Source organism: Eretmochelys imbricata, chromosome 4 (assembly GCF_965152235.1).
Source record: "Eretmochelys imbricata isolate rEreImb1 chromosome 4, rEreImb1.hap1, whole genome shotgun sequence".
In the NCBI taxonomy this organism is placed as follows: Eukaryota; Metazoa; Chordata; order Testudines; family Cheloniidae; genus Eretmochelys; species Eretmochelys imbricata.
In genome coordinates this window covers 47,918,657-47,945,457 of record NC_135575.1, presented here as the reverse complement: position 1 = coordinate 47,945,457, position 26,801 = coordinate 47,918,657, and the positions used below count along the sequence as shown (strand labels likewise).

Genomic DNA, 26,801 nt, shown 5'->3' with positions numbered 1-26,801 from the left:
TCATTTGTTTCCATGTGAAAGACAATCAGTGGATTCTTTTCTTCTCCCATTAGGATCCTCTTCATCCTCAGGTCCAGATCCTGTATCTTAGGTCCTGGCAGACAGCACACCCTTTTGTTCTACAGATCAGCGCTGGTGATGGACTTGTCTGTTCGTCGTAATTGGGAGTCACCAGTCACATAGACCTGGTGTTGGTGTGACTCTCTGGCCTACCTCCTATTCTTTCTGACTGCAAGTCCTCTTGTCTTTTGTTCTCCCTTGCAATCTTCTGCAAGTCATACTGTATCCTCATGGGGTTCCAAACTCTGGGTATCTCCATTGATTATTCCCCTCTTCTTATAGGTGTAGCCACTCTTCCCTTCTTTCTAGCTCTCCCCACTTCAGTTACTACCTGCTGTGCCCTTTCTTCATTTTCCAGCTCAGCAAACCTATTCCTGAGCTCTACTTTTTCACTACCCAGTCTTTTTCCTCTGCTTGGTTCTCATAGTCAGATGCTTCCACTGGCCACTCTCCTCACCCAGCAGCCTCCCCTCAGAGTTCTTCAGTCCGGCTTGCATCTGCAGAGTCTTGACTTTTCCTTTCAGTGTCCTCTCACCTTCCCTCTATCGTCGGCTTGAATCCTCTTTGAAACTCAACCATAATTTTCACCTGCATCTCCACACCTCAGATGTTCTCTTCCATCAGCTCTATTTGACGGCACTTCATACATACAAAGCTCTTTTCAGATACCCACTCCAGGATAATCCATAGCTTCCACATGTGGTCATATTCATTGTTTCTTCCATTCCTCGGGTCACTACCAGTGCTGCCTCTGTATCTGTCCTAGGAAAAATACAAAACACAAACAAGCACCAGAACAAAACCAGAACACCACAGAATCCCTCCCTAAAACTCCCACTCAAACTCCTCTGTTTGCTGCTTTTGTGCTGCTGGCTGGCTGTTTGGCTGTCTTTATAGGCCCCCAAATCAGGCAAACCTCATCGCCTAATCAGCACTCTGCTTCTCTCACAACACACTGCCCCCCTACCAGCCTGTGCAAACTGAAAGCAAAACAAAAAAAAAAAAAAAAAACTTACTCACTGTCCCTAAGGAACAGCAGCTTGCCTTCTCCCTTCTCCAGCAGAACTTCCCACTCAGATTCCCCTATTTATTCAGTAGTCATTCTTGAAAATAAGGTCCTCATCCGTATTAGAATCTAACAGATTCCAAATACGTATTTAAAAAATAGAGGCAAAATGTCTTGCTTTGCCATGAATTAAGAAATATTACTGTTGATTCATCTAAAAGTAAAATAACGTAGTGGTGAATGCCTCAAAAAGAAGGCTTATAACGGAAAATCAACAACACCCTTAAGTATACCGACATTGCAGAACTCCTCTGTGATGAAACTCGTTCTAGCTAACCTTTAGCATAGTAACCCAGGGCCTAGTCAAAAGGTCACTGAAGTTAATGGGAAGACTGACTTCAGGGAGCTTTGGATTGGGGTCCAAGTTTGGTTGATCGGCACTCAGCTCTCAACATATTTTAAGGGCTATATGCCACCTGGTACAAAGTTAGGTTTTCCTTGAAGTTACACAAACTTTAACCTTCTTTAAATAGCTTTTAAAACATATTTCAACTTAATCTCAGCTTCTGATAGATCAGCAGCATTGTGATCCTCCATGCAGATGGCTGCAGATCCATTTTGGTTTTTGTAAACTGAACAGAAAACTCTACGTTTAGCAGTATATCCTAGCAGATATTCACTGTGTTTTGGGGATAGTCTGAGCTATATCTTGGCACTTTGAGAAATTAGTGTTTGACATTTGAGGCTCAGTTATATATACGAGAATAAAAAGATCATGTTAATGGTGGCATCGAATAGAATTTTCTTATAAAAAGTTAAATGATTTCTTTTTAATGTGCTATATAATGTTAGGTAAGTTTGTTTCTCATTAATTTGCAACCTCCTTTACAAAACCATACTGTTCTATGGCCTTTCTGTACCCCAGTTCACCAGAGCTCACTGTTACTCAGTGTTTTTCTTCACTGAATCACTGATCCATTTGCTGATGGTTGAGTTTCTTGTACCATTCCTTTGCCTTGAATCCTGGCACTGTTCGTTGCAGAATTTTCTCCGTGTGATTTCAGTCTCTCCTTTCCAGGTATTTGAAATATTTCAGCTTCTCCTCTTATTTCCCAGCAGCAGCTATTTAATTTTCCATTCCTTCAGTGTCACTTGTTTATCCTCTTTTCAGTCCACAGTGTTCTCAGTATATAGAGGGAAATCCAAAAATTTTTTAAAAATAAACAGTAAATGAGACCTTTTAGCATTACTGCTGGCTACTTCATTTCCTAACTTAAAAAGCAAGCTGTATGGACAAAAAATAGGTTTTGGAATTTGAAAGTGAAAAACCAAGTGAGACTATTTAAAATAATACTAGATACCTTCTCAGGTTGGTTATTTCAGTGAAAGAAATTATATAAATACATGATGATATTTGGCAAGTATATTTTTATACCTCAATGAAAAAATGATCCAGGATTTTTCAGTTACTCAGGACTCTGTTCAATCTGAGCTCGTGATCATCCCTGTCTTTCAAAGCTCAACTTGGGTTTGTGGCAAAGCACTCATAAATTAGAGGATAGCATTGTGAATATATGTAGACTGTATTCCATAAGAACACAGTATGGTCTCATTTATGTTATGAAGTAAATTAGCAAGCAGACATCATCTAAAGATACTGTACACTTCTTAAAAGAAGATTATTGATATTGGGTTTCACCTTGGCCCAGAATGAGAGCAAGGAGCTAGGACTGTTTCAATATACTAATGTCAAAAGTCAGTCTTGGAGGCAACTAAGAAGGTCAATGCTTCTTACAACAAAGGTTATGCTTCCAAACAAAAACATTATGCTTGGCAGTATAATAGCTTATGACCATTTTTGGTCTTTTTACTACTGTAAAAAGACAAAATAGTTCTGCAAAATGCACTGTGGTGTAATTCTGACTTTTGAGCCCTTCAGTTTATACATGTATTTTGATAATTATAATTGAAGGTACAATAAAGCAAAATTAAAATGCAGTGAACTTAGCAAATGCTTATTACATATTGCAATATTTATAAACTAATTATGAAAGAGAATGAAAAAGTTAAGTCATGAAAAGAAATAGAATGACCATTTTCAAGTAATACAAGTTGTGAGTCTCACTCTGGAGACATGCTTCCAGTGTGTCAGTTAGTGGGAACTCTCAAAGCTATAACATTTTGAGGTCTATTACTCTCCACATCAACAGTCATGAGGTGAAAAAATATACAATATTTACATTTATTAAAACATTTGTAAGCTCTTCAGAGCAAGGAATTTCATTGTCTACCAATGTGATATATGCCATCATGTGCCAGAAGTGCCCCTCTGTCATGTACATTGGCCAAACCGGACAGTCTCTACACAAAAGAATAAATGGTCATAAATCAGACGTCAAGAATTATAACATTCAAAAACCAGTCGGAGAACACCTTCAATCCCTCTGGTCACTCGATTACAGACCTAAAAGTGGCAATTTTTCAACAAAAAAACTTCAAAAACAGACTCCAACGTGCAGGTTTTTTGCCTCCCCAAGCAAAAATTTGCCGCCTCAAGCTCCGAGAGCGCAACTGCCCAAGCGAAAAGAAAAAGGGGGGGGGGGAGTGGCCGGAATGCTGCCCTTGGAATTGTGCCACCCCAAGCACGTGTCTAGAGCCAGTCCAGCCAATTTGAAACTGCAGAACTGGAATTAATTTGCAAACTGGACACTGTCAAATTAGGCCTGCATAAAGACTGGGAGTGGTTGGGTCATTACAAAACCTAAACCTAATTTCCCCCATACTGATTTCCCCCTACTGTTACTCTCACCTTCTTGTCAACAGTTTGAAATGGGCCACTCTCATTACCACTACAAAAGTTATTTTTCCTCCCTTGGTATCCTGCTGTTAATTGAATTGTCTCGTTAGACTGACCTCACACTTGGTAAGGGAACTCACATCTTTTCATGTATTTATACCTGCTCCTGTATTTTCCACTCCATGCATCTGATGAAGTGGGTTCTAGCCCACAAAAGCTTATTCCTAAATAAATTTGTTAGTCTCTGAGTTGCCACAAGGACTCCTTGTTGTTTTTGCTGATAACAGACTAACATGGCTGCCACTCTGAAAATAGTCTATAAAGTTCCTAGTACTCTTTTGACACTATATATGTAATATATGTTACTCTAGCTGGAAATAATGATGGTGATATGAATTTTAACTTGGAGATAAATGTACTATATTTTAGGACTTATAAAGAATTGAGGTAGGTTTGGGGCTAGGAATAAGAGACTGGGCTCTGTATCTTGTCCAAGTTTCCCTTAGGCAAAAGCTGCATGTTGTTTAATGATAGGTGGTTTTATGACATGAATAAATTACTAGAACCAAACTAAAATGTTCAGTTTACTTGCGACTGAATGGCTTAAGCCAAATCTAACCAAGATCTATCTGCAGAGGAGGTTACATTACTCTGATTATACCACTTATGTCACTTTTCCCTTCCAGTCCCCAAAAGCTGAATTTCAGTCTAGCTTGCATGTGTGAAAAGGGTGCAATCATTTTGATCATTCCTTCTAGTAAGCAAGGAATCAGACAGTTTCCTAAGGAATTGAAAGCAGTAGCCCTCTATTGATTGATTTCAGTGTGGGGTGTTCCTTTTTTCTCACTTAGCACCAGTTGTTTAGGGCTGCTGGTGGTAAATGCTACTTTATTTTGGTGTCTAGAGGTGGCATCAGAAAACCTTGACTCCCAACAACAAAGACTTGAATTGCCTTTATCTTTTTACAAATATACTATTTGAAATCTGTCTGGCACTTGTATACAGTTAATCTGTGCATAATAAACAGTATGATATATAGGAATGCATCTGAGGAAGTGAGCTGTAGCTCACAAAAGCTTATGCTCCAATAAATTTGTTAGTCTCTAAGGTGCACAAATACTCCTTTTCTTTTTTTTAGTATGATATAAATAGACTTAGATTCACTATTCAAGATAAAGACCCAGTTTCATCTCCTGAAAAAGTTAACATTTGCAGACAGTTCTGCTTATTTCTAATAATTCCCTTTCCCTTTGGTTTTATTGCTTAGGACATTTGCATGAAACAGGAACTCCACATGCCTCACTTTTAGATCCCAATCCTCTATTTGTGACATAACACACAATTATTTCTGCAGTTATGATTATAATGTCAAAAAGACAAAATCATGACTTCAGGTGAAGAATAAGCAGAAGAACCAGAAAACATCATAAACAAAGATTCTGTTTCCACATAATTACTCTAGTAATAAAGAAACAGAAAATAACAGCTATATGATTTAAAATTGTTTCTAACTGTAATCTTTTGTTTTCCATGATCCATCAGGTTCTACTGAAGGGTAAATTACCTAAGATTTTTTTTTAAAATAGCTACAAAAAGAATGCCGGTGGTGTCACAACACTGGAGAAAACATTGCTTTTAATCAAGTCCCACAGTAGGATTCTTGACATCATTTTTGTAGAACTAAATTTAATCTAATCATTTTGTAATTTGTGATTAAAACTAGTTGGAGAATTATAGATCTTTGGGGCAGATACTGCAAACACATGCATGTTTAATTTTACTCATGTGATTAGCCCTATGAAGTCAATGGGACTACTCACATGGGTAAAGTTAATTATGTGTGTATTTGCAACAGGGGACTTAGAGAGACAAAAGAGCTATTAAGTTACCTCATCCACCCCCTTTCCAATGCAGAATGGTTATCTTCTGTACATTTACTATTGAACTGTACAGTCTAATTTTAAATACCTCAGGTAATGGAGTTTCCATCTTATACCTGAGAGGATAGTTCCACAGTTTAATTGTCATTGATTCTTAGGAAGTTTTTTCTGAAATTCAGGCTAATTTTTCTTGTCTTAATTTCATTAATTTTCTCATAGTAATTTGCCCTTTTCTATCCAGAGTGATTCCTTGTCCCTCCTTGTTTGCATCCTTCAGATATTTGTTGACTAATGTTATGTCCTTCTCTTATCGGTCATAAATATTTAAGTCTTTCTTTGTTTGTTCCTCCAGACCTGTAATAATCTGTACAGCTGTTCTTGATTCTTCAAGTGATTGTATGTGTGCATTCCACTCCAAGTGTGGGTGCACACCAATAATAGTTGCCAGAAATGTTTCCCTCAGTGGTACCCGCCGGGGCAGCTCGAGCACCCTCTGCTGCCGTGCGACTATAGCGCTGGTATAAAGCACCCAACCAACTCCACGGCCCCTCAGTTCCTCCTCGCCGCTCATGACAGTTGCTGGAATTGCTCCTTGCTTTGCAAGCTTGAAGTCTTTAAATAATTATTTGAGGACTTCAGTAACAGCCTGAGGTTATGGGTCTATTATAGCAGTGGGTGGATGACATTCTGTGCAGAGATTAGATGATCACAGTGGTCCATTCTGGCTTTAAAGTCTGAGTCTAAACTTCTGGGATAAAGACGATGATTGACATCTTCACTCTTCTGGCACAATAGAACTCTCTACAATAAGAGCAAAGCTAGTCGGGGGGGGACAGAATTTTTTCGGGGTCTCATCCAAGACTATGGAATAAACTCACCCAAAAACTAAGGACCATCACAAACCTCACCACCTTGCACTCAAAGTGCAAGGTGAATTTTTTCACTTTGTTTTCTCTAACAGAAATACATAGCAATATGTATATTTAAAAAATTTCTACCAAAATAAGACCTTCCACTGTAAATACTTCTCCCTGTGGAGAGAGGATGGCGGCCCAAATAACATATGACCAATGTTAGTCGCATTACTTAATGCCCTACTAGAAGGCACTCAGATACTATGATGATGGGTGATGTAAGAATCTCTGTAGAATAGAAGATAATTTTCACATAGATACATCCGTCTGGGAGAAGACTGGCTAAAAGTGTTTTTTCTGCCTTGAAGGAGTGTGTACAAAACTGGCCATAATTCTATGGGTTTAACATGAGGTTGGCATATAACAGAGCAGAGACAGAAAGCAAAGTCACAAATTACAATGGAAAACAGACATATTTCAAAATCAGCAACAAAGTTCAGGAGGGTATATAGCAAGTGAGAACTGTAGATGGGGAGGGGGAATAGATGGATGAAATGTGTATGAGAAAAAGAGGGTTCCATTATCCCAACAAAGAAAGGAAGCCCAAACAGTCCAGTCAGTCTTGAGACCTGGCAAGACCCATCAGAAAAATGGCTTCTATAGGTTAAAAAAAATCTGCAAATGAAAGACTGTATGGAAGTTTCGGAAATGAGGCAGACTGTTAACACAAACTTAGAAAACACTTGTGTCTCCAATGTTGAGGCCTTTTCCAGCACCAAAAGTGATGGTTTCACATATACTGTATCAGGAACTGCTGAAGCTCTACCTAGACAGCTAGAAGATACTGGAAAGAAACAGAATTGTAGGTAGGAGAGAAATGATTCAACCAATTTCCAGCACATGTTAGAAAGTTAGTATAAGTGACTGACACGAGCAGTTAGTATAATGCGGGGAGGGGTTTAGTAAGTCTGCAAATGACACAGAACGTGTCCCTCGGCCCGCGCCACTTCCCGCAGCCCCCATTGGCTGGGTACAGCAAACCACAGCCAGTGGGAGCCGCAATGGGCCAAACCTGTGGACGCAGCAGGTAAACAAACCATCCCGTCCCGCCAGGGGCTTTCCCAGAACAAGGTGGCATCCCAAGTTTGGGAAACACTGGTCTAAAGGTTTATCAAATGTATATCCCTCTGTTACAGAGCCTGTCCCTTCTTGGGATCTCAGTTTGGTGTTGGCCATACTAATGAAACTGTCCTTTGAGCCCTCTGAACTACTCTCAGTAACCTGAGTGTTCTATCATTTATCTATATAAGTAGCTTTCATTACAGCCATCACATTAGATGAACATGTGGGTGGCATCAGGCTCTTTTCCTTCCCAGGATGCTAAACCATTCCACAGTTTGGTGGATCATATGGTGTCCCCTTTAAATCCTCCTACAGTGCCTGTGGAAGAGAGTTTTCACCTGGTACTTGATATCTTTACTGCTACTTTGAGGAGCAGAATGTCCACACCCATTTTGGATAGTTTGCTATAGCCGACTAAATCTGTGTGGACCACATCTGCTTCTTGTCAATCTATTTCTAAGAATCATGACAAGCTGGATCAGATACCCTCTGAGGGGGTTTCTTACTTCCATACACATCCTATCCCTAATTTACTGGTGATGGCTGCTGCCAATAATGGGGCAAGATCTGGACAACTACACTTCACCCCTGCAACAAGTGAGGGAAGAATTGATTGGTTAGGGAATGGTCTTCATTGTCCATTGGTATTAGGGTGGTGACTTATCAGGTGGTCATGGCCTGCTACCAATTCCATTTATGGGAGAAGATAGCATTGTTTTTACAGGAGACTTACCAGTCAAAATAAGAGGGTTAGCAAATGCCATTTTAATGGAGGGCCAAAATGTAGCCAAATGCTGTCTGAGTCCCTTGATGCTTTTGACTCTGGTGCCAGATCACTAACATTTACTGTGACTATCAGGAGGCTGGTTCATTCTCTGTAGCTCTAGACACTAAGATTATGCTGGAGGATCTCCACTTTGAGGGGGAGGGTCTTTTCAGTGAAAAGACAGATGAACTTCTGGAAAAACTAAAGGACACAAGATTGACAGCCCGCTCTCTAGATTTGATTCTCTCTGTTAGGAGGAGGCCCTCAATGCCTGCTTTCCAGTACCAGCACAACCTCATGAATCCCGTCTTGTTCTGCTGCTTAGATTCTGCCATAACCTGAAACTGGGAAAGAAACTAATTGTACTAAAAAACTAACACTAACTATCTAAAGAAAAGAGAGACTCAGACTCCAAAGAGATCAGAATGTTTCACATCCATCCAAGAATGTGGTTGGAAGGAACTGAGGTGGTGAGGGTGCTCTGCCCACTACAGCCTTGCCCTCAGAACGTAGGTGATGCTCAGAGGAGAGGTGGGGACATGAGAGCATTCCAACACTGCTAAGATGGTTCTACCATAAGGCATCTCAAGGTAGCACAATACTCATAGGAGGGAAATATGCAGAGCCAAATGAAGAACTGACAGAGTATGTTCCTGTGTCAGTTTCATATAAACCTTTTGACTTCCATGCTACTGCAGTGCCTTTTTCCCCCGCTATATTAAATATCATTGGATTAAAACTATTGATCTCTTTCAAGACCCATAACTCAAATGTCCTCCAAACTTGACTTGTAATTATTCCTCTCTGAAGACGTCTCAGAGCTAAAAGGGACATCATGCATCAATTTTTAAGATCCACTCCCCACTGAATTCAGTGGCGCCTGCTCAAAAAGAGTAAATGGAATGACCCAGGCAACAGTAGGCCAGTTAGTCTGACATCAGTTCCATTACTTCAGATTTGTTGCCCCAAAAGAATAGCTCTGATATGAGTAAAAAGAAAAGGAGTACTTGTGGCACCTTAGAGACGAACACATTTATTTGAGCATAAGCTTTCGTGAGCTACAGCTCACTTCATCGGATGCAGCTCACGAAAGCTTATGCTCAAATAAATGTGTTCGTCTCTAAGGTGCCACAAGTACTACTTTTCTTTTTGCGAATACAAACTAACATGGCTGCTACTCTGAAATCTGATATGAGTGTCTCTCCCACATCCTCTACAATGGCCTTGTTTTCCTCAGATGCTCCTTTAAAACCTTTGTTGTCTTGTGGTTCCACTGTGTGTTTGGCAAGCTGCCTGCTTCTAATGTACTTGCAAAAAATAACAGTAATTTTTGTTTATTTTTAGCAAGATGCTTCTCAAATTCTTTCTTGGCCCATGTTATATTTTTACATTTTACTTGCCAAGGTGTGTGCTCCTTCCTATTTTCCTCATTAGGATTTGATTTCCACATTTTAAGGGATGCCTTTTTGCCTCTAGCAGCCTCCATTACTCTGTTATTTAACCATGGTGATTCTTTTGGTCCTCCTCCTGTTGTTTTTCACTGTGGGCATGCATTTAGTCTGAGTCTCTACTGTGGTGTTTTTAAGCAATCTCCATGCTGTTTGCAGACATTTTAGCCTTGTAACTGCTCTTTTTAATTTCCATCTAACTAGTGTTGTCCTTCATGTGTAAAATCCTCTTTTTAAAGTAAAATGTTATTGTGATGGGTTTTTTGATATATTCTCTCCTACAAGGATGCTAAACTTAATTACCCAGAGGTAATGGTCACTATTACTGAGAAATTTGGCTATAGTTATTTCATGAGCCAAATCCTCTGCTCTATTTAGGAATAAATGAAGAATTGCCTCTCCCCTTGTGGGTTACAGAACTAGCTGCTCCAAGAAGCAATCATTTATGGTGTCTAGAAATTTTATCTCTGCATCATGCTCTGAGGTGATTTTTACCCAGTCAATATGAGAATAGTTGAAATCGCCCATTATTGTTGTGTTTTCTGCCTTTGAATCCTCTCTAATCTTCCTGAGCATTTCACAGTCACTGTCACCATCCTGGTCACCACCATTAGTAGTACATTTGTACTGCTACACTCATTACTCAAGCATGGAATTTCTATCCATAGAGATTCTGTGGTACAGTTTGATTCATTTAAGATTTTCACCTTATTTGACTTTTTTTTTAACATGTTGTACCACTCCCCCACCAGTCCAAACTACTCTGTTATTCCTGTATATTTTGTACCCTGCTATTGCATTGTTCCACTGATTATCCTCATTCCACCAAGTTTCCATGATGCCTATTGTATCAATGTACTCACTTAATGCCAGGCACTCTATTTCACTCATCTTGGTATTTAGACTTCAGTTGCATGATATGTCCTAAATTTAGGGATGAGGGGAGGAAGTAAGTTTAAAAATCACTTAACAGATAATTAGTGACCATAACGTTTTAGCAGATCCTAAGGAAATCCTCCTTGCCATGTAACATTAGCATATTTCTCCTTAACAGGATTCTGGTAGGGACAGTGGCTAAAACAATATTCACAAAGAAGATTGCAAATATCTCATTGAAACAAACCGTAAAATCATACTAAAAATGGCCTTCAACAGAGGAGAAAATGAAAACTACAAATGTTAAAAAAAAAAAAAAAAAGTAGCTCACACAATTTTAAGATCTTTCTGCAAATTCTGATAGATTTTGCCTCCTTAGCATTGAGCATACCTTAGTCTGCCAGTAATCTCACTGAAATCCATAGATGATTCCAGAGTAAAGGAACTACTCAACCTGAGTAAGGGCAATAATATTTATCTCTAAGCTTTTTTCTTCAGAATGAAATTTTTATCTACAAAGCTAACAAGAGCCATTTAAGGCTAGCATCATTAAGCACAAGCTATCTTTTTCTTTATAAAAAAGAATGTATTTAAAAATTTCATGACACTATAAAATTCACAATTTTCAGTCAATGAAAAAAATTTCTACTGATACACATACTGTACATATTGACACATTCATTTAGCAGTCTCAATATGAAAAAATATAATATGGGGACAAGTTGCTGTGAGATTTAGTTATATGATTACATTTGTAACTTTAACATTGCGTTAATGTAGCTTTTTGCATTGAAATCTAACTGGCTGAGAGAACAGATCTGTTATGTTTCAGCAAATAAGGTGATGAGTTACTTATTTTTTTAAGCTTTCATCAATGAGTAGTGATCCTCCATTACATAAATTCACAAACTGCATGGCAAGGATTCTATTCGTTATGATGCTTTTAATTTTATTCTAAACATTATCTTCACTTGACTGCAGCTGCCTTAGGTATCTTTCTTCCAGTTTTCTCATTCACCATGTCATAGTTGTGGTGCCCGTGTCATTACACATTTAGTCATGTAAATTCCTCGCAAGTCTTCAGACTTGTCCTTGTATGTAACTAATCTCCAGTTTTCATGTCTAAATATAGGTGTTGACCAGAACCGTGTACTCTGTTGTACCATACAATGTATTAACTGAATTACACAGCATTTTTAGCCAAAGGAGGCTTCCTCCATTTCTAAAACATTATTCTTGGATATACTACTATAATGTTCGGCAGCCACAGATGCCTATTTTAAGGATGAGAGACAGCTGCAGGTATTGGCAGTCTACAGAATGCATAATTATTAAGAGTAACTGATGCATATGATAGTATATAATTCAACAGAAAGAAACATCTGGCACATACTATATTTGTCATATGAGAGTTTTGCGGTAGGTACTTGCTGCAGCTGGCAGATTCATCATCCATCTGCCAAAATACTAAACAGCTCACCTTTTGTTTTCTACTTACTTTGAAAAGACAATATTAAATAGAAACGGATTTGATGAACTTTTTTTAAAGCCTTTCTCTTTGTTTTAATATTATTTTTTTTAATAAGCAGAATGGATCAGCTCTTTAGCTCAGTACTTTTAGTGTTCCTTGTCATTTATAAGGCTAAATCCTTTCCTTTAAACATATGTTAGTATGACAATCAGGGTCCAGAAACCCTAAGAGGACACCAGAAGGTTTAGGCCCAAAAATGATCATTAGTGTACTATGTGCTCATTAGTGTACTATGGAAGTATATGGAGTAAGGTCTTTTATGAAAGGTTGTAATGCTCAGAACTTCATGCTTATTATGAGTTATATACAGACTATGGTTATGAAGTTATGTGTTTGTGTATATGGAGAATTGTGCAGTTTCAGTTTCACCTCACAGCAGGACTGCAAGCAATGAGACAGGGAAAGGAAGAGAGGTGCTTCACAAGCCAGGTGTTTACACAAAACTAGACTCAAGTAACAATCCACTCTGCAACCCAGGAAAACACAGTTGTGGACCATTAAAGTTAATGGAAAGATACTGAGGCATTCTGGCTATCAATTCAAGGGAATTTTCCCAACTCTGAATAACCATGAGTGACTATGCCAGGAGAGGGTTTAAAAAAGGGGCAGGGGCAGCCATTTAAAAAAAAGAGTCTTAAAACTGAAGTTTTCATCTAGAAACTGAGGGACAGCCTGGCCTGTTGGCAAGAAGCTGTCTGTGAAATGTTGGATCCCTCCTATAGCTAGTGTGTACATTGGGAAACTGTTCAGAGGCAGTAGATAAAATCCCTTTTCTAATACAAGTTATCTAATATGGAAGTGTAAAGCCTGAGATGGCATCTTTGTTCCTTTTCTGTGTAACTTGTAGGTTTTTGCTTTCCCTTATTATTTCATCTTTAAATCTGTGGTTTTTCTATTAAATAAACGTTTTGTTTATTTTTACCCAAGCAGGCATCTGGTTCACAAACTGTGGAATGTATGTGCCAAAGTGAACTGATAATAGTGTGAATGTCTGGTAGTTCAGAACTTGGGAAGACTTGGGACTGTTGGAGTGACCCTACAAGGAGTAACTGGGCTGTTGGAAGTCAGGGTGAGACCTTGTCCTTGTGGGCAGGTTACTGGTGTCAGGCATCTGAGCCATAACAGCATACTATTAAGGCATCCCAGTGTTACAGGGCAGCCAGTGACAAAACCCCTTACTGGGCTTGGTGATCCCCAGATATCACTGTGACAGTCCATTACAGGAATTGCACCCTAATATCTGTGAACTGAAGTTCACACTGCAGACACTTGCTAAGCAGACCCTAACAGATTCAAGAGTAGTTTGGTGTGACATTCCAACTAAAAATATTTTCTTGGTGTAGCACTGTACATGATCACATCCACTCTGATAAAGTCCGTGCTGTTGAATGTGACAGTTCCACACTTCATCGCACAAGTGTAGAAGGAATAGATTATTTTTCAATGACTTATTTAGTATTTTGAATTCAGAATTATTCTTTGGACCTTAAAGTGATATTTAAGAAGCTGGTGTTGGATGATTTAAAATCAACAATTTCCTTATTTTCAAAAAAATTTTTGTTTTATCAGTATGTGTGTAGTTTAATATTAACTCTATTTAAATACAGACACGGCCCATACAGTTAGTAATAGTTCATGCATAAGTAGCTTCCATCAAATACCCCTTCAAGGATGATGTACATCCCAAGCTTCTGCATCCAACCATCTTCTTACTTTTCTCTCCTCGGATCATTTCTACTGCTGCCTCAGTAGCCATCATTGTCTTCTCTTCCTAGACCCTATACCAAGAAAAAAAGAAACTAGGAGATATGGGGAGAAGGCTGGGAGAGACTTCTGACATCTCCACGCCTGGCTTGAGTACACAGGAGCAGGAAAATCTGCTAAATGAATATATAATAAGGGATAATGGAACACAAGCTAGAAAATCGGGTGGAGGTATTAGGGAAACAACTGAAATAATTGTACATGAATCCAAGGAGTCTGGGCAATAAAATGGAGGAACTGGAACTACTGTTACAGAAGGTCAAACCAGATACACAAGGATTACATAAAAATAGTGGAATAGCACCCATGACTGGAATAGTAGAATTGAAAGGTATTTTCTGTTTAGGAGAGATAAGAATAAAGGTAAAGGTGGTGGGGTAGCGCTGAACATCAACAAAGTGATAAACTGTAAAGAAATATGAATTGATAGTAAGGAAAAAACAGAATCTGTTTGGGTCAAAAATCTCTTTGGTGAAGGACTGTAAAAGAGGTTCTGTAGGGATAATTTTAAGGATCTGCCATAGACCCCTAGGGCCAGATTCAGGTATGGATAGTGATCTCTCTACTATTAGAGTGATAAATACTATTGAGTGTTGTCATAGTCAGGGGACTTTAACTTCCTGGATATAGATTATATATTATAATGCTGCTAATACTGGTAGAGCCCACTTATTCCTGGATGTGAAAGATGACAGTTTTCTTCATCAAATCGTCACTGAACCAACAAGAGGTGATGGCCATTTTAGTCTTGGTAAGTAGTGAGGACATCAGAGAAGAGCTGGTTGTAGGAAATAACCTTGGATCGAGTGATCATGAGTTGATTACATGCTTTCAGTGAAATAGCAGGATAATCAAAACCAGATAATCAACTATGAGTTTTGATTTCAAAAGGGCAGACTTTGGGAAATTAAGGGAATTGCTGCAGTTAATGAAGTCAGCTGGATTAAAGTGCTCAAGGATTTAAATCCCAAGCAAAAGGGAAAAAAACTTGTAGGGAAAAGCTCCAGACCCAGATAGATGAACAGCTACCTCAAAAAGCTTATTAGGAGTAAGTAAAGAAAGCTACCTTGTGGAGGTTAGAAAATGTAACAATGAAGTAAACTTGCTAAAAGTCCAGATGAATTAGCTCTTGCCAAGGAAATTAAAATAAATAATAAGAAATGTTTTACAGTGTTGTAGCCATGTTGGTCCCAGGTATTTAGAGAGATAAGGTGGGTGAAGTAACATCTTTTATTGGACCAACTTCTGTTGGTGAAAGAGACAAGTTTTTGAACTACATACATTGGGCCGCTATGCAGTGAGGATGGGAGGGAAATTAAAGATTATCTAGGTATGGCCCAAAAACTAAATTAATACTTTGTCTCAGTTTTAAGTAACAATTGTGATATGGAATGTGTGTATGAAGGCAGTAAGGCTGATGGAAATCAGTGTCTAGAAATGGAAATTACTACATATGAGGTGGAAGTAATACATACCATACAGGTAAAGGGTAAAGGGGATGTAATACAACATAGATTTACCAAAGGTAGACCATGATTGGTGGGCTAACCTGATTTCCTCCTTTGAGAAAATAACAGATTTTTAAGATAAGGGAAGTACAGTAGATTTAATATACTTAAATCTACTGTAAACTTCAGTAAAGCATTTGACATGAAATCATTAGTTAAATTAGAGAAAATGTGGATCAGTACGAGCATTCTAGGGTAGATTAGGAATTGGCTAAATGGGGGAAGGCTATTGACTGTTCTGAAAGATGAATTATTGGACTAGAGGGAGGTTACTAGTGAAGTTCCTCAAAGATTGGTCCTGGGACCAAACTTGTTCAATATTTTTATTAATGACCTTGGCACAAAAATTAGGAAGTGTGCTAATGAAATTTGCTGCTGATACAAAGTTGGGAGGCAGCATCAATACACAGGAGGACTGGAATATTGTGCAGGAAAGATATGGAAGACTGAAGTGACAAAAGTGGGATGAAATTCAATACTACAAAGTGCAAGGTCATGCACTTAGGGTCTAATAATAAGAATTTCTGCTACAAGCTGGGAGTTTGTAATGGAGGAAGAGAGAGACCTGGTTGTGTAGATCAATCACAGGAAGACCATGAGCCACCAATGTGACGTGGCTGTGGGGGAAAAGGACAAAAGCGATCCTAAGATGTGTTCGGTGAGGCATTTCCAGTAGTGATAGTGATGTATTGATGCCATTGTATAAGGCACTGGTAAGTTCTCATTTGGAACACTGTGTACAAACAATTGTAGTCACCCTTGTTCAAGAAAGATGAATTTAAACTAGAACAGCTGCAGAGAAAAGCTATTAAGCCCTCTATTCCCCTGATCATTCTATTTTATGAGAGGACACTGGAAGAGCTTGGATTGTTTAATCTAGCAAAAAGAAGGCTGAGGGGAAATATGATTGTTCTCTGTAAACACATTCGGGAGGGGGATGGATGTACCAGGTAAAGTGAAGAGTTATTTAAACTAAAGGACAGTGCTGGCACAAGAACAAATGGATATAAACTGGCCATGAACAAATTCAAGGAAATTAGAAGAAAGTTTGTAACCATCAGAAGGGTCAGGTTCTAGAACAGACTCCTTATAGAAGTTGTGGGGAGCTGTAAGAGGGAGCTGTACAAATTTGTGAACATAGTTGTATGACAGGGCTGTTTGTGATGGTAGGGGCCAGGGCTCAACAGTGCTGGGGCTCACTTCTAATTTATGTCTTATGTTCCTGAAGTTCATGCTTCAGGGTTTCAGCTGCTCACCATCAGGAGTCAGGAAGGCATCTCCCTCCCACACCTATGCATTCTGGGAAGGGCTTTTTATATCTTTCTTCTGAAGCCTCAGGGATTTCCATGGCTGGAGACAGGACACTGGTCAGAGAGGGCTAGGGCTCTGAGATGCACCAAGCATTCTCTCTCAGGTGCTTGGCTGTCTGGTTCTTACTGACATGCCCAGGATCTAACTGATCACCATATGTGGGGTTAGGAAGGACTTTTCCCTCAGGTCAGATGGGCAGTGATGCTGGGGGGACCAGGGGTTGGCCTTTCTCTGCAGCATGTGGGGGTGGGTCACTTGCCAGGATTACGGGTATATTTCACTTAATTCCCTGCCATTGCGCTAACCTCGAGCACTGGTGCACCTCAGTTCCTCCTATTCTCTGCCTGTGGCTCATAATATTCTGATCTTCTGTGGGTCTCATTTACTTTGATTTCATCTTTAGTGTTCTGGTGCTGGGTGGTGTTGGAGGCCTGTGATATACAGGTGGTCAGAGTACATTATCTGGTGATCCCTTCTGGCTTTAAACTCTATGATTCTTAGACAATCTTTTTGAGGTCATTGAAGGCCAGTTATAATACAATAGAATGTGTTTTTAGAAGCACTTTTCATACAGAACAAGTTATTCCAAAATGCTCTGAAGTTTAACAATCCTGGAGAGAAAACAGGAATTACCTCTGGGGGAGAGGTTGTTTTCCAGCTGATTAGTTTCTGTTTGAAAATTATCTTTCTGCCTCTTTTCTCCATTTGAGTGTATGGCTGTTGTCCTTTTCCTGTATCCTTTTTCCACCTTACAATTTACATAATTCCTTCTGCTCTTAAGTAATGTCTTACCTAAACATTTGTAGTTATATCATGCTATTGTATCTTTCTCTCTAAAAGTTGTATTGCCATATCTCTGTCTACGTTTTTAAAGATTAAAATGAGGAATTATACTTTATGTACTTTAGACTGTGCATAAGAGAGGTACTTCCCTGAATTGGTCAATATGCTTGGTTTTTTAGGTTAATCATATAACATTAATTTAGTTACAGTTTATTAACATGTAAGCGGGGAACACTGCAAATAAAATTTGTATGTGTACTCAGTGTGCTTAATGCTATATTTGTAAAATGTGAGTATTTATGTTAAAGACAACTCCAAGAGCTGTTGGTCTTCACAAAAAATACACCATGTCTTTGCCATCACCCTTTTTAATATATCACTGAGAAGCTAGAGTTGGGATATTTTCTGACTGCGTGTATTGTGAGCAACATTCAAATTAAAAATGGACCTAACCAGGAAAACTTCCTCAAGAAAGGATCTATTAAATGTTAGTTATTTGGATAACAGATGCATTACTGTACATTAATCAGCTTATTTTGTCTGATTGATAGAAGTGAGCTGAGTCGACAGAAACTTCATACACAAGAGCTGATTTCTCAGCTGGAAGTGGCAAATGAAAAGATAGCTGAGGTAAGAAAATGACCCTCGTGGGAACTACTTTGATACAACTACATGCACATATTGTAGAATCTTACTGAACCTTATCCAGATGAGTTACGTAGTTAGTTTATAAGTGCCTCTGAAGATTTTAGAATCTCTCTTAACTTTGCTCCCGAATCATAAAACATGAGAAAGGAGAGATCCTCTTTCATTGTTACTAATATATAAATTGTGTGGTGACTCAGAAAATGTTATTTAAAGATTATTTAATCTTATTCATGCATGCCTTTTAAAGGTGGTCTTATTATATTCATTATGCAGTAGCACAGTAAAAAAAGGTAGGGTTCTTACCATACTATGAGTGGTAGAGTTTACATAATATCTGTAGGTATGAATAAACTAATGTGCCTTCCATTATACATTAAAAGTAAAGGAAGGTTTGTTTGAAGAGTGTGCCTTATTAAATAATTAATGGACATCTTTGAACACAGTTATGCCTTTGTCACACTTCTAGTACATCTGGGATAGCACTCTCTAGAACAGTGGTGACCTGTGGCCCTTCACGGTAATCTGCTGGTGGGCCGCGAGACAGTTTGCTTACATTGACCGTCCACAGTCATGGCCGCCTGCAGCTCCCAGTGGCCACAGTTCGCCATTCCTGGTGAATGGGAGCTGTGGGAAGCAGTGGCCAGAACGTCCCTGCAGCACGCACCGCTGTAGCACTTCTGGTGAAGACGCTCCAAGCTGACAGGACAGAGCTCTTCCATCAGCTTAATAACTTCTGCCTCCATGAGAGGCAGTAGCTGTGTCCATGGGAGAGCTTGTCCTGCTGACATAGCACTATCTGCACCAGTGTTTAGGTTAGCATAATTTAGAGCGGTGGGGATTATTCATAGCCCTGAGTGACACAAGTTACACTGACATAAATTACACCAAAGTAGACATAGCCTTAGAGTATCTACTTACCTCAAAGTCTTCAGGTCCCACCCTCAGTTCTGTGTAAGTACATTTAGCAGTGATCAGCACTTTCCCTCCTCTGCTGGTTAACCATATGATCTTCACTCATCCTGTCACAACTAGATTTCTGAGAGGGCTTCTCAGATCCTTTCCACCATTGGTAAGGTTCACACCTCAGTGGGACCTCAATTTTGTCCTGTCGTCATTCACTATACCTCCCTTTGAGCCTCTAGTCACATGCTCTGTGGCCCATCTGTCTATGAAGGTGGCCTTTCAAATAGCTGTGACATCACCCAGAAGAGTCAATGAGCTGGGAGCGCTCATGGCGGACCTGCCATTTGCGATCTTCTATAAGGAAAAGATCTCATTACTCCCTCACCCCAGATTCATCCCTAAAGTAGTTTCTGAATTTCATGAGAATCAGGTAGTCTACTTACCAGTATTTTGTCCAAAACCAATGCTTCAGGGGAAGAGAGAAGGCTCTCTGGATATGCAAAGTGTTTTGGTCTTTTATCTACAGAGGACATTAGAAAGAAACCTAAACTATTTGTTTTCATAGCACACACACACACACACACACACAGAGTTTGAGGGCTCGTTCCACCAGAGGGCAAATGATGTACCTATACTAGAGATATGGAGGGCAGCTACTTGGAGCTCTTCGCATACCTTCGTGAAGCATTATGTTCTGGTCCCAGTCATCCATGGATTCAGCTGTGTGGACAGCAGTATTACAGTCTACTATCACTTCTGTGTCCTGGCATCCACCTCCTGTTTGACTACTACTTATTAATCTCCCACATGGAATACACATTGGGACCATTACTCAAAGAAGATAGGAAGGTTACTTACCTGTAACTGGAGATTCTTTGAGATGTGTGGTTCCAATCTGTATTTCACTACACTCCTTCCGTTCCCTCTGCTGTGAATTATTTGGACTGTGGTGAAAATGGGAAACTGGAGAGGAATCTGCCTGCATCACCTTTCATTCCCTCAGTTGAGAGCACATGTGTGGGCCAACAGACGCTACTTATTTAAAAAAAAAAAAAAGACTCAGGCACATGGTTCGCATGCATACCCACTTATGAAATACAGACTGGGACCACCCATCTCAAAACACCTCCAGTTAGAGGTAAGTAACCTCCATTTTATGCAGCCCCGCATCTCCCACATTTCTGATATGCATGAACTATACCCCTCGTGTCTGCAGTTTCTGAAGGCAGCTCAAAGCTGCATCACAACATGTGCTAGCCACACCCCCTTCTCCTCCTTGCTGCCAGATCTTCTGCCTCCAAGGCAGTAGTTTTCCTTGGTCCCATCTTTTTCTTTTAGATTTGTTATTTTAGCTGTTTTCTGAGAAGCTAAAATGTTTTTGTTTTCAAGCCTCCTGGCCTCCTCCTGGTAATTCCTGGGGCAACAAAGGACTGCAAATATAAGACAAGACCCTTTTTAGAACAAAAAAGACGGGTTAGTGGATTACAGATTGTTGTAATAAGACATTGAATTTATGGCTTATTACAAAAATCTGTAACCCATTAACCCCCCTTTTTGTCCTATGACTCAAGAGATGTTAAGGGGCCACTCTTCCTTGAATGGTCCCTTAGAATATGTGCTAACTACTTATGCTAAACAATCTGTTCCATCTTGCATTTGTCTGTGACGCTCGGAATATCTTTCCCAGACCTGAAGAAGAGCTCTCTCTGGCTCGAAAATTTCTCTCTTACCAACGGAAGTCAGTCTAATGAAAAATATTACCTCATCCACCTTGTCTGTCCACGACAGGATGTCAGTCTTGGCCTACAAGAAACTTAATAATATATTTTCCTTTGGGCATTATTATGATATGTGTTTTCCAGTTGATGCCTCCTTTGAGGGCATCATAAGATCCAAATGAGGATGTCTCACCTTCAGAAAGTGTTGCAAGACCCATAGACCATAAGAGCAATGAAACATTGCATAGCAATTTCAAAACTTCAGCTATAGCTATTCAGACCAAAGATTTTTCATCTATTTAATAGATAAGCCTACTTCATGATAAACAAGTGGTTCATCTTCTTGGGGGGTATGATCCTTGACTGGAGTGAAATGTCTTGGGTCCTGTCTTGGTCAAATCCTTGATGTGATTTGTGATGAGCAATGGCTTCTAACTCGGTCGCTACAGGGATGTCATGTTACTTCTGTGAATAGTCATCACTCATTCTAAATAGATATTTTGTGCATCTAGATTTACCAGTGATGATCTGTTAGGGGAACATTAGAGAAATTAGTAGCTGAGACTGCAGAGAGGTCTCTGTCCTCTCTATCAAAGCCAGCACTGCAGTCTGTTAGTTGCTACCAACACCAAGGTTATCCAAGAAGGGAGTGTTACTTAGGCAGGAGGAGAAAATCTGGAGCAGAAGCTTCCAAGGAAACCTACATGAATTTTCCTCCAAACAAACAAAGTCCTTAGCGTGACAAAGCCTTTTCCTTCTGATTCACCTCTGTACCCAGAGTCTTTAGTGGCTAATCATAATCACAGCAAGGCACAGCTCACAGGCCAGAGCATGCAGTGCCACAACCCAGACACGTCTGAGGAACAGTTGGCGGGGGGGATTAACATGGGGAAATAGTTTTACTTTGTGTAATGACCCATCCACTCCCAGTCTTTATTCAAGCGTAAGTTAATTATATCCAGTTTGCAAATTAATTCCAATTCAGCAGTCTCTCGTTAGAGTCTGTTTTTGAAGTTTTTTGTTGAAGAAGTGCAACTTTTAGGTCTGTAATCGTTAATTGTAATTGTTCTTGTCAACTGCTGGATATGGCCCACCTTGATTATCACTACAAAAGGTTTTTTCCCCCCCACTCTCCTGCTGGTAATAGCTCACCTTAACTGATCACTCTCGTTACAGTGTGTATGGTAACACCCATTGTTTCATGTTCTCTGTGTATATAAATCTCCCCACTGTATTTTCCACTGAATGCATCCGATGAAGTGAGCTCTAACTCACGAAAGCTTATGCTCAAATAAATTTTAGTCTCTAAGGTGCCACAAGTACTCCTTTTCTTTTTGAGGATACAGACTAACACGGCTGCTACTCTGAAACCTGTCTTTATGGAAGGCACTGAATTTAGCCGTATGGAGTGGAAATCTATCAACTTAATGAAAAAACTCATACAGATACATACAGACATCATCTTCCTTTCCAAATGCAAACAGATGGACATCATACCAAAAGGACTGAAGGTAAAAAATCCATTACAATCTACATACCACACAGACTATGCTGACAGCTTGTGCCACACACTCCCAAAGAAACTGCGGAACCACCTGACCAACCTCCTTTACAGCAAACAGCGAAAGATTAAGAATGAGCTCTCAAAACTGGATATTCTCATAAAAAACCAACCTTCCGTACAAACTTCCTCGTGGCTGGACTTTACAAAAACTAGACAAGCCATTTACAACACACACTTTGCTTCTCTACAAAAGAAAAAGGACACTAAACTATCTAAACTACAACATGCCACAAGGGGCCACAATAGTGGTTCCCTTAACCCACCCAGCAATATTGTTAATCTATCCAACTATACTCTTAGGACAGATTCTTCTGCTGGGCTATCTCGGGGCCTCTCCTTCTGTCCCTCCACTCCCACGAACATGATACAGTTCTGTGGTGACCTAGAATCCTATTTTCGACGTCTCCGACTGAAGGAATATTTCCAACACACCTCTGAACAACATACTAACCCACAGAGACCTTCCTACCAAGACTACAAAAAGAAGGATTCTGGGTGGACTCCTCCTGAAGGTCGAAACAACAGACTGGACTTCTACATAGAGTGCTTCCACCAATGTGCACAGGCTGAAATTGTGGAAAAGCAGCATCACTTGTCCCATAACCTCAGCCGTGCAGAACACAATGCCATCCACAGCCTCAGAAACAACTCTGACATCATAATCAAAAAGGCTGACAAAGGAGGTGCTGTCGTCATCATGAATAGGTTGGAATATGAACAAGAGGCTGCTAGGCAGCTCTCCAACACTACTTTCTACAAGCCATTACCCTCTGATCCCACTGAGGGTTACCAAAAGAAACTACACCATTTGCTCAAGAAACTCCCTGAAAAAGCACAAGAACAAATCCGCACAGACACACCCCTGGAACCCGAACCAGGGGTATTCTGTCTTCCACCCAAGATCCATAAACCTGGAAATCCTGGACGCCACATCATCTCAGGCATTGGCACCCTGACAGCAGGATTGTCTGGCTATGTAGACTCCCTCCTCAGGCCCTACGCTACCAGCACTCCCAGCTATCTTCGAGACACCACTGACTTCCTGAGGAAACTAGAATCCATCGGTGATCTTCCTGAAAACACCATCCTGGCCACTATGGATGTAGAAGCCCTCTACACCAACATTCCACACAAAAATGGACTACAAGCCATCAGGAACACTATCCCCAATAATGTCACGGCAAACCTGGTGGCTGAACTTGGTGACTTTGTCCTCACCCATAACTATTTCACATTTGGGACAATGTATACCTTCAAATCAGCGGCACTGCTATGGGTACCCGCATGGCCCCACAGTATGCCAACATTTTTATGGCTGACTTAGAAAAACACTTCCTCAGCTCTCGTCCCCTAATGCCCCTACTCTACTTGTGCGACATTGATGACATCTTCATCATCTGGACCCATGGAAAAGAAGCCCTTGAGGAATTCCACCATGATTTCAACAATTTCCATCCCACCATCAACCTCAGCCTGGACCAGTCCACACAAGAGATCCACTTCCTGGACACTACGGTGCTAATAAGCGATGGTCACATAAACACCACCCTATGCCGGAAACCTACTGACCGCTATGCCTACCTACATGCCTCCAGCTTTCATCCAGACCACATCACACGATCCATTGTCTACAGCCAAGCTCTACGATACAACCGCATTTGCTCCAACCCCTCAGACAGAGACAAACACCTACAAGATCTCTATCAAACATTCTTACAACTACAATACCCAGCTGCTTTCAGAAACAGACTGAAAGATCCAGAAGAGTACCCAGAAGTTACCTACTACAGGACAACCCAACAAAGAAAATAACAGAATGCCACTAGCCATCACCTTCAGCCCCCAACTAAAACCTCTCCAGCGCATCATCAAGGATCTACAACCTATCCTGAAGGATGACCCATCACTCTCACAGATCTTGGGAGACAGGCCAGTCCTTGCTCACAGACAGCCCCCCAATCTGAAGCAAATACTCACCAGCAACCTCACACCAGAACCACTAACCCAGGAACCTATCCTTGCAACAAAGCCCGTTGCCAACTGTGTCCACATATCTATTCAGGGGACACCAGCATAGGGCCTAATCACATCAGCCACACTATCAGAGGCTCGTTCACCTGCACATCTACCAATGTGATATATGCCATCATGTGCCAGCAATGCCCCTCTGCCATGTACATTGGCCAAACTGGACAGTCTCTACGTAAAAGAATAAATGGACACAAATCAGACGTCAAGAATTATAACATTCAAAAACCAGTCGGAGAACACCTTCAATCTCTTTGGTCACTCAATTACAGACCTAAAAGTGGCAATTCTTCAACAGAAAAACTTCAGAAACAGACTCCAACAAGAGATTGCTGAATTGCAATTAATTTGCAAACTGGACACCATTACATTAGGCTTGAATAAAGACTGGGAATAGATGTGTCATTACACAAAGTAAAACTATTTCCCCATGTTTAATTCCCCCCCTACTGTTCCTCACATGTTCTTGTCAACTGCTGGAAATGGCCCACCTTGATTATCACTACAAAAAGTTTTTTTTTCTCTCCTGCTGGTAATAGCTCACCTTACCTGATCACTCTGGTTACAGTGTGTATGGTAACACCCATTGTTTCATGTTCTCTGTGTATATAAATCTCCCCACTGTATTTTCCACTGCATGCATCCGATGAAGTGAGCTGTAGCTCACAAAAGCTTATGCGCAAATAAATTTGTTAGTCTATAAGGTGCCATAAGTACTCCTTTACTTTTTGAGCAGTTTAGTATCATCTGCAAACTTTGCTACCTCGCTGTTTACCCCTTTCTCCAGATTATGTATGAATAGGTTGAATAGGATTGGTCCTAGGACTGACCCTTGGGGAACACCACTAGATACCCCTCTCCATTCTGAAAATTTACCATTTATTCCTACCTTTGCTCCCTATCTTTTAACCAGTTCTCAATCCATGAAAGGATCTTCCCTCTCCCGTGACAACTTAATTTACGTAAGAGCCTTTGGTGAGGGGCCTTGTTAAAGGCTTTCTGGAAATCTAAGTACACTATGTCCACTGGATCCCCATTGTCCACATGTTTTTTGACCCCTTCAAAGAACTCTGATAGATTAGTAAAACATGATCTCCCTTTACAGAAACAATGTGACTTTTGCGCAACAATTTATGTTCTTCTGTGTGTCTGACAATTTTATTCTTTACTATTGTTTCAACTAATTTGCCCAGTACTGAAGTTAGACTCTAGAGCCCTTTTTAAATATTGGCGTTACATTAGCTATCTTCCAGTCATTGGGTACAGTAGCTGATTTAAAGGACAGGTTACAAAGTATAGTTAACAGTTCCATAATTTCACATTTGAGTTCTTTCACAACTCTTGAGTGAATGCCATCTGGTCCCGGTGGCTTGTTACTGTTAAGTTTCTCAGTTAATTCCAAAGCCTCCTCTAGTGTCACTTCAGTCTGTGACAATTCCTCAGATTTGTCACTTACAAAAGACTGCTCAGGTTTGGGAATCTCCCTAACATCCTCAGCCGTGAAGACTGAAGCAAAGAATTCATTTAGTTTCTCTGCAATGACTTTATCGTCTTCAAGTGCTCCTTTTGTATCTTGATTGTCCAGCGGCCCCACTGGTTGTTAAGCAGGCTTCCTGCTTCTGATGTACTTAAAAAAACATTTTGTTATTACCTTTTGAGTTTTTAGCTAGCTGTTCTTCAAACTCCTTTTTTGCTTTTCTTACTACATTTTTCCATTTAATTTGGCAGTGTTTATGTTCCTTTCTATTTACCTCACTAGGATTTAATCTCCACTTTTTAAAAGATGCCTTTTTATCTGTCACTGCTTCTTTACGTGGTTGTTAAGCCACGGTGGCTCTTTTTTAGTTCTTTTACTGTGTTTTTTTTTTAATTTGGAGTATACATTTAAGCTGAGCCTCTATTATGGTGTCTTTGAAAAGTGTCCATGCAGCTTGCAGGGATTTCACTCTAGTCACTGTACCTTTTAATTTCTGTTTAACTAACCTCCTTATTTTTGCATAGTTCCACTTTCTGAAATTAAATGCCACAGTGTTGGGCTGTTAAGGTGTTCTTTCCACCACAGGAATGTTAAATGTTATTATATTATGGTCACTATCTCCAAGTGGTCCTGTTATAGTTACCTCTTGAACCAGATCCTGCACTTCACTCAAGACTAGATCAAGAGTTGCCTCTCCCCTTGGGGGTTCCTGTACCAGCTGCTCCAAGAAGCAGTCATTTAAAGTATCAAGAAATTT

The 26,801-nt window shown here is 40.0% G+C and overlaps 1 protein-coding gene across 1 annotated transcript in view; it reads left to right on the top strand.

Moving 5' to 3' along the window:
- SCLT1 (sodium channel and clathrin linker 1) overlaps positions 1-26,801 on the top strand; it is a 128,823-nt gene that overhangs the window by 93,623 nt on the left and 8,399 nt on the right. Inside the window, exon 20 of the mRNA XM_077815226.1 lies at positions 18,258-18,336. Coding sequence (XP_077671352.1) covers positions 18,258-18,336 — 79 coding nt within the window. The remainder of the gene's footprint in view (positions 1-18,257; positions 18,337-26,801) is intronic.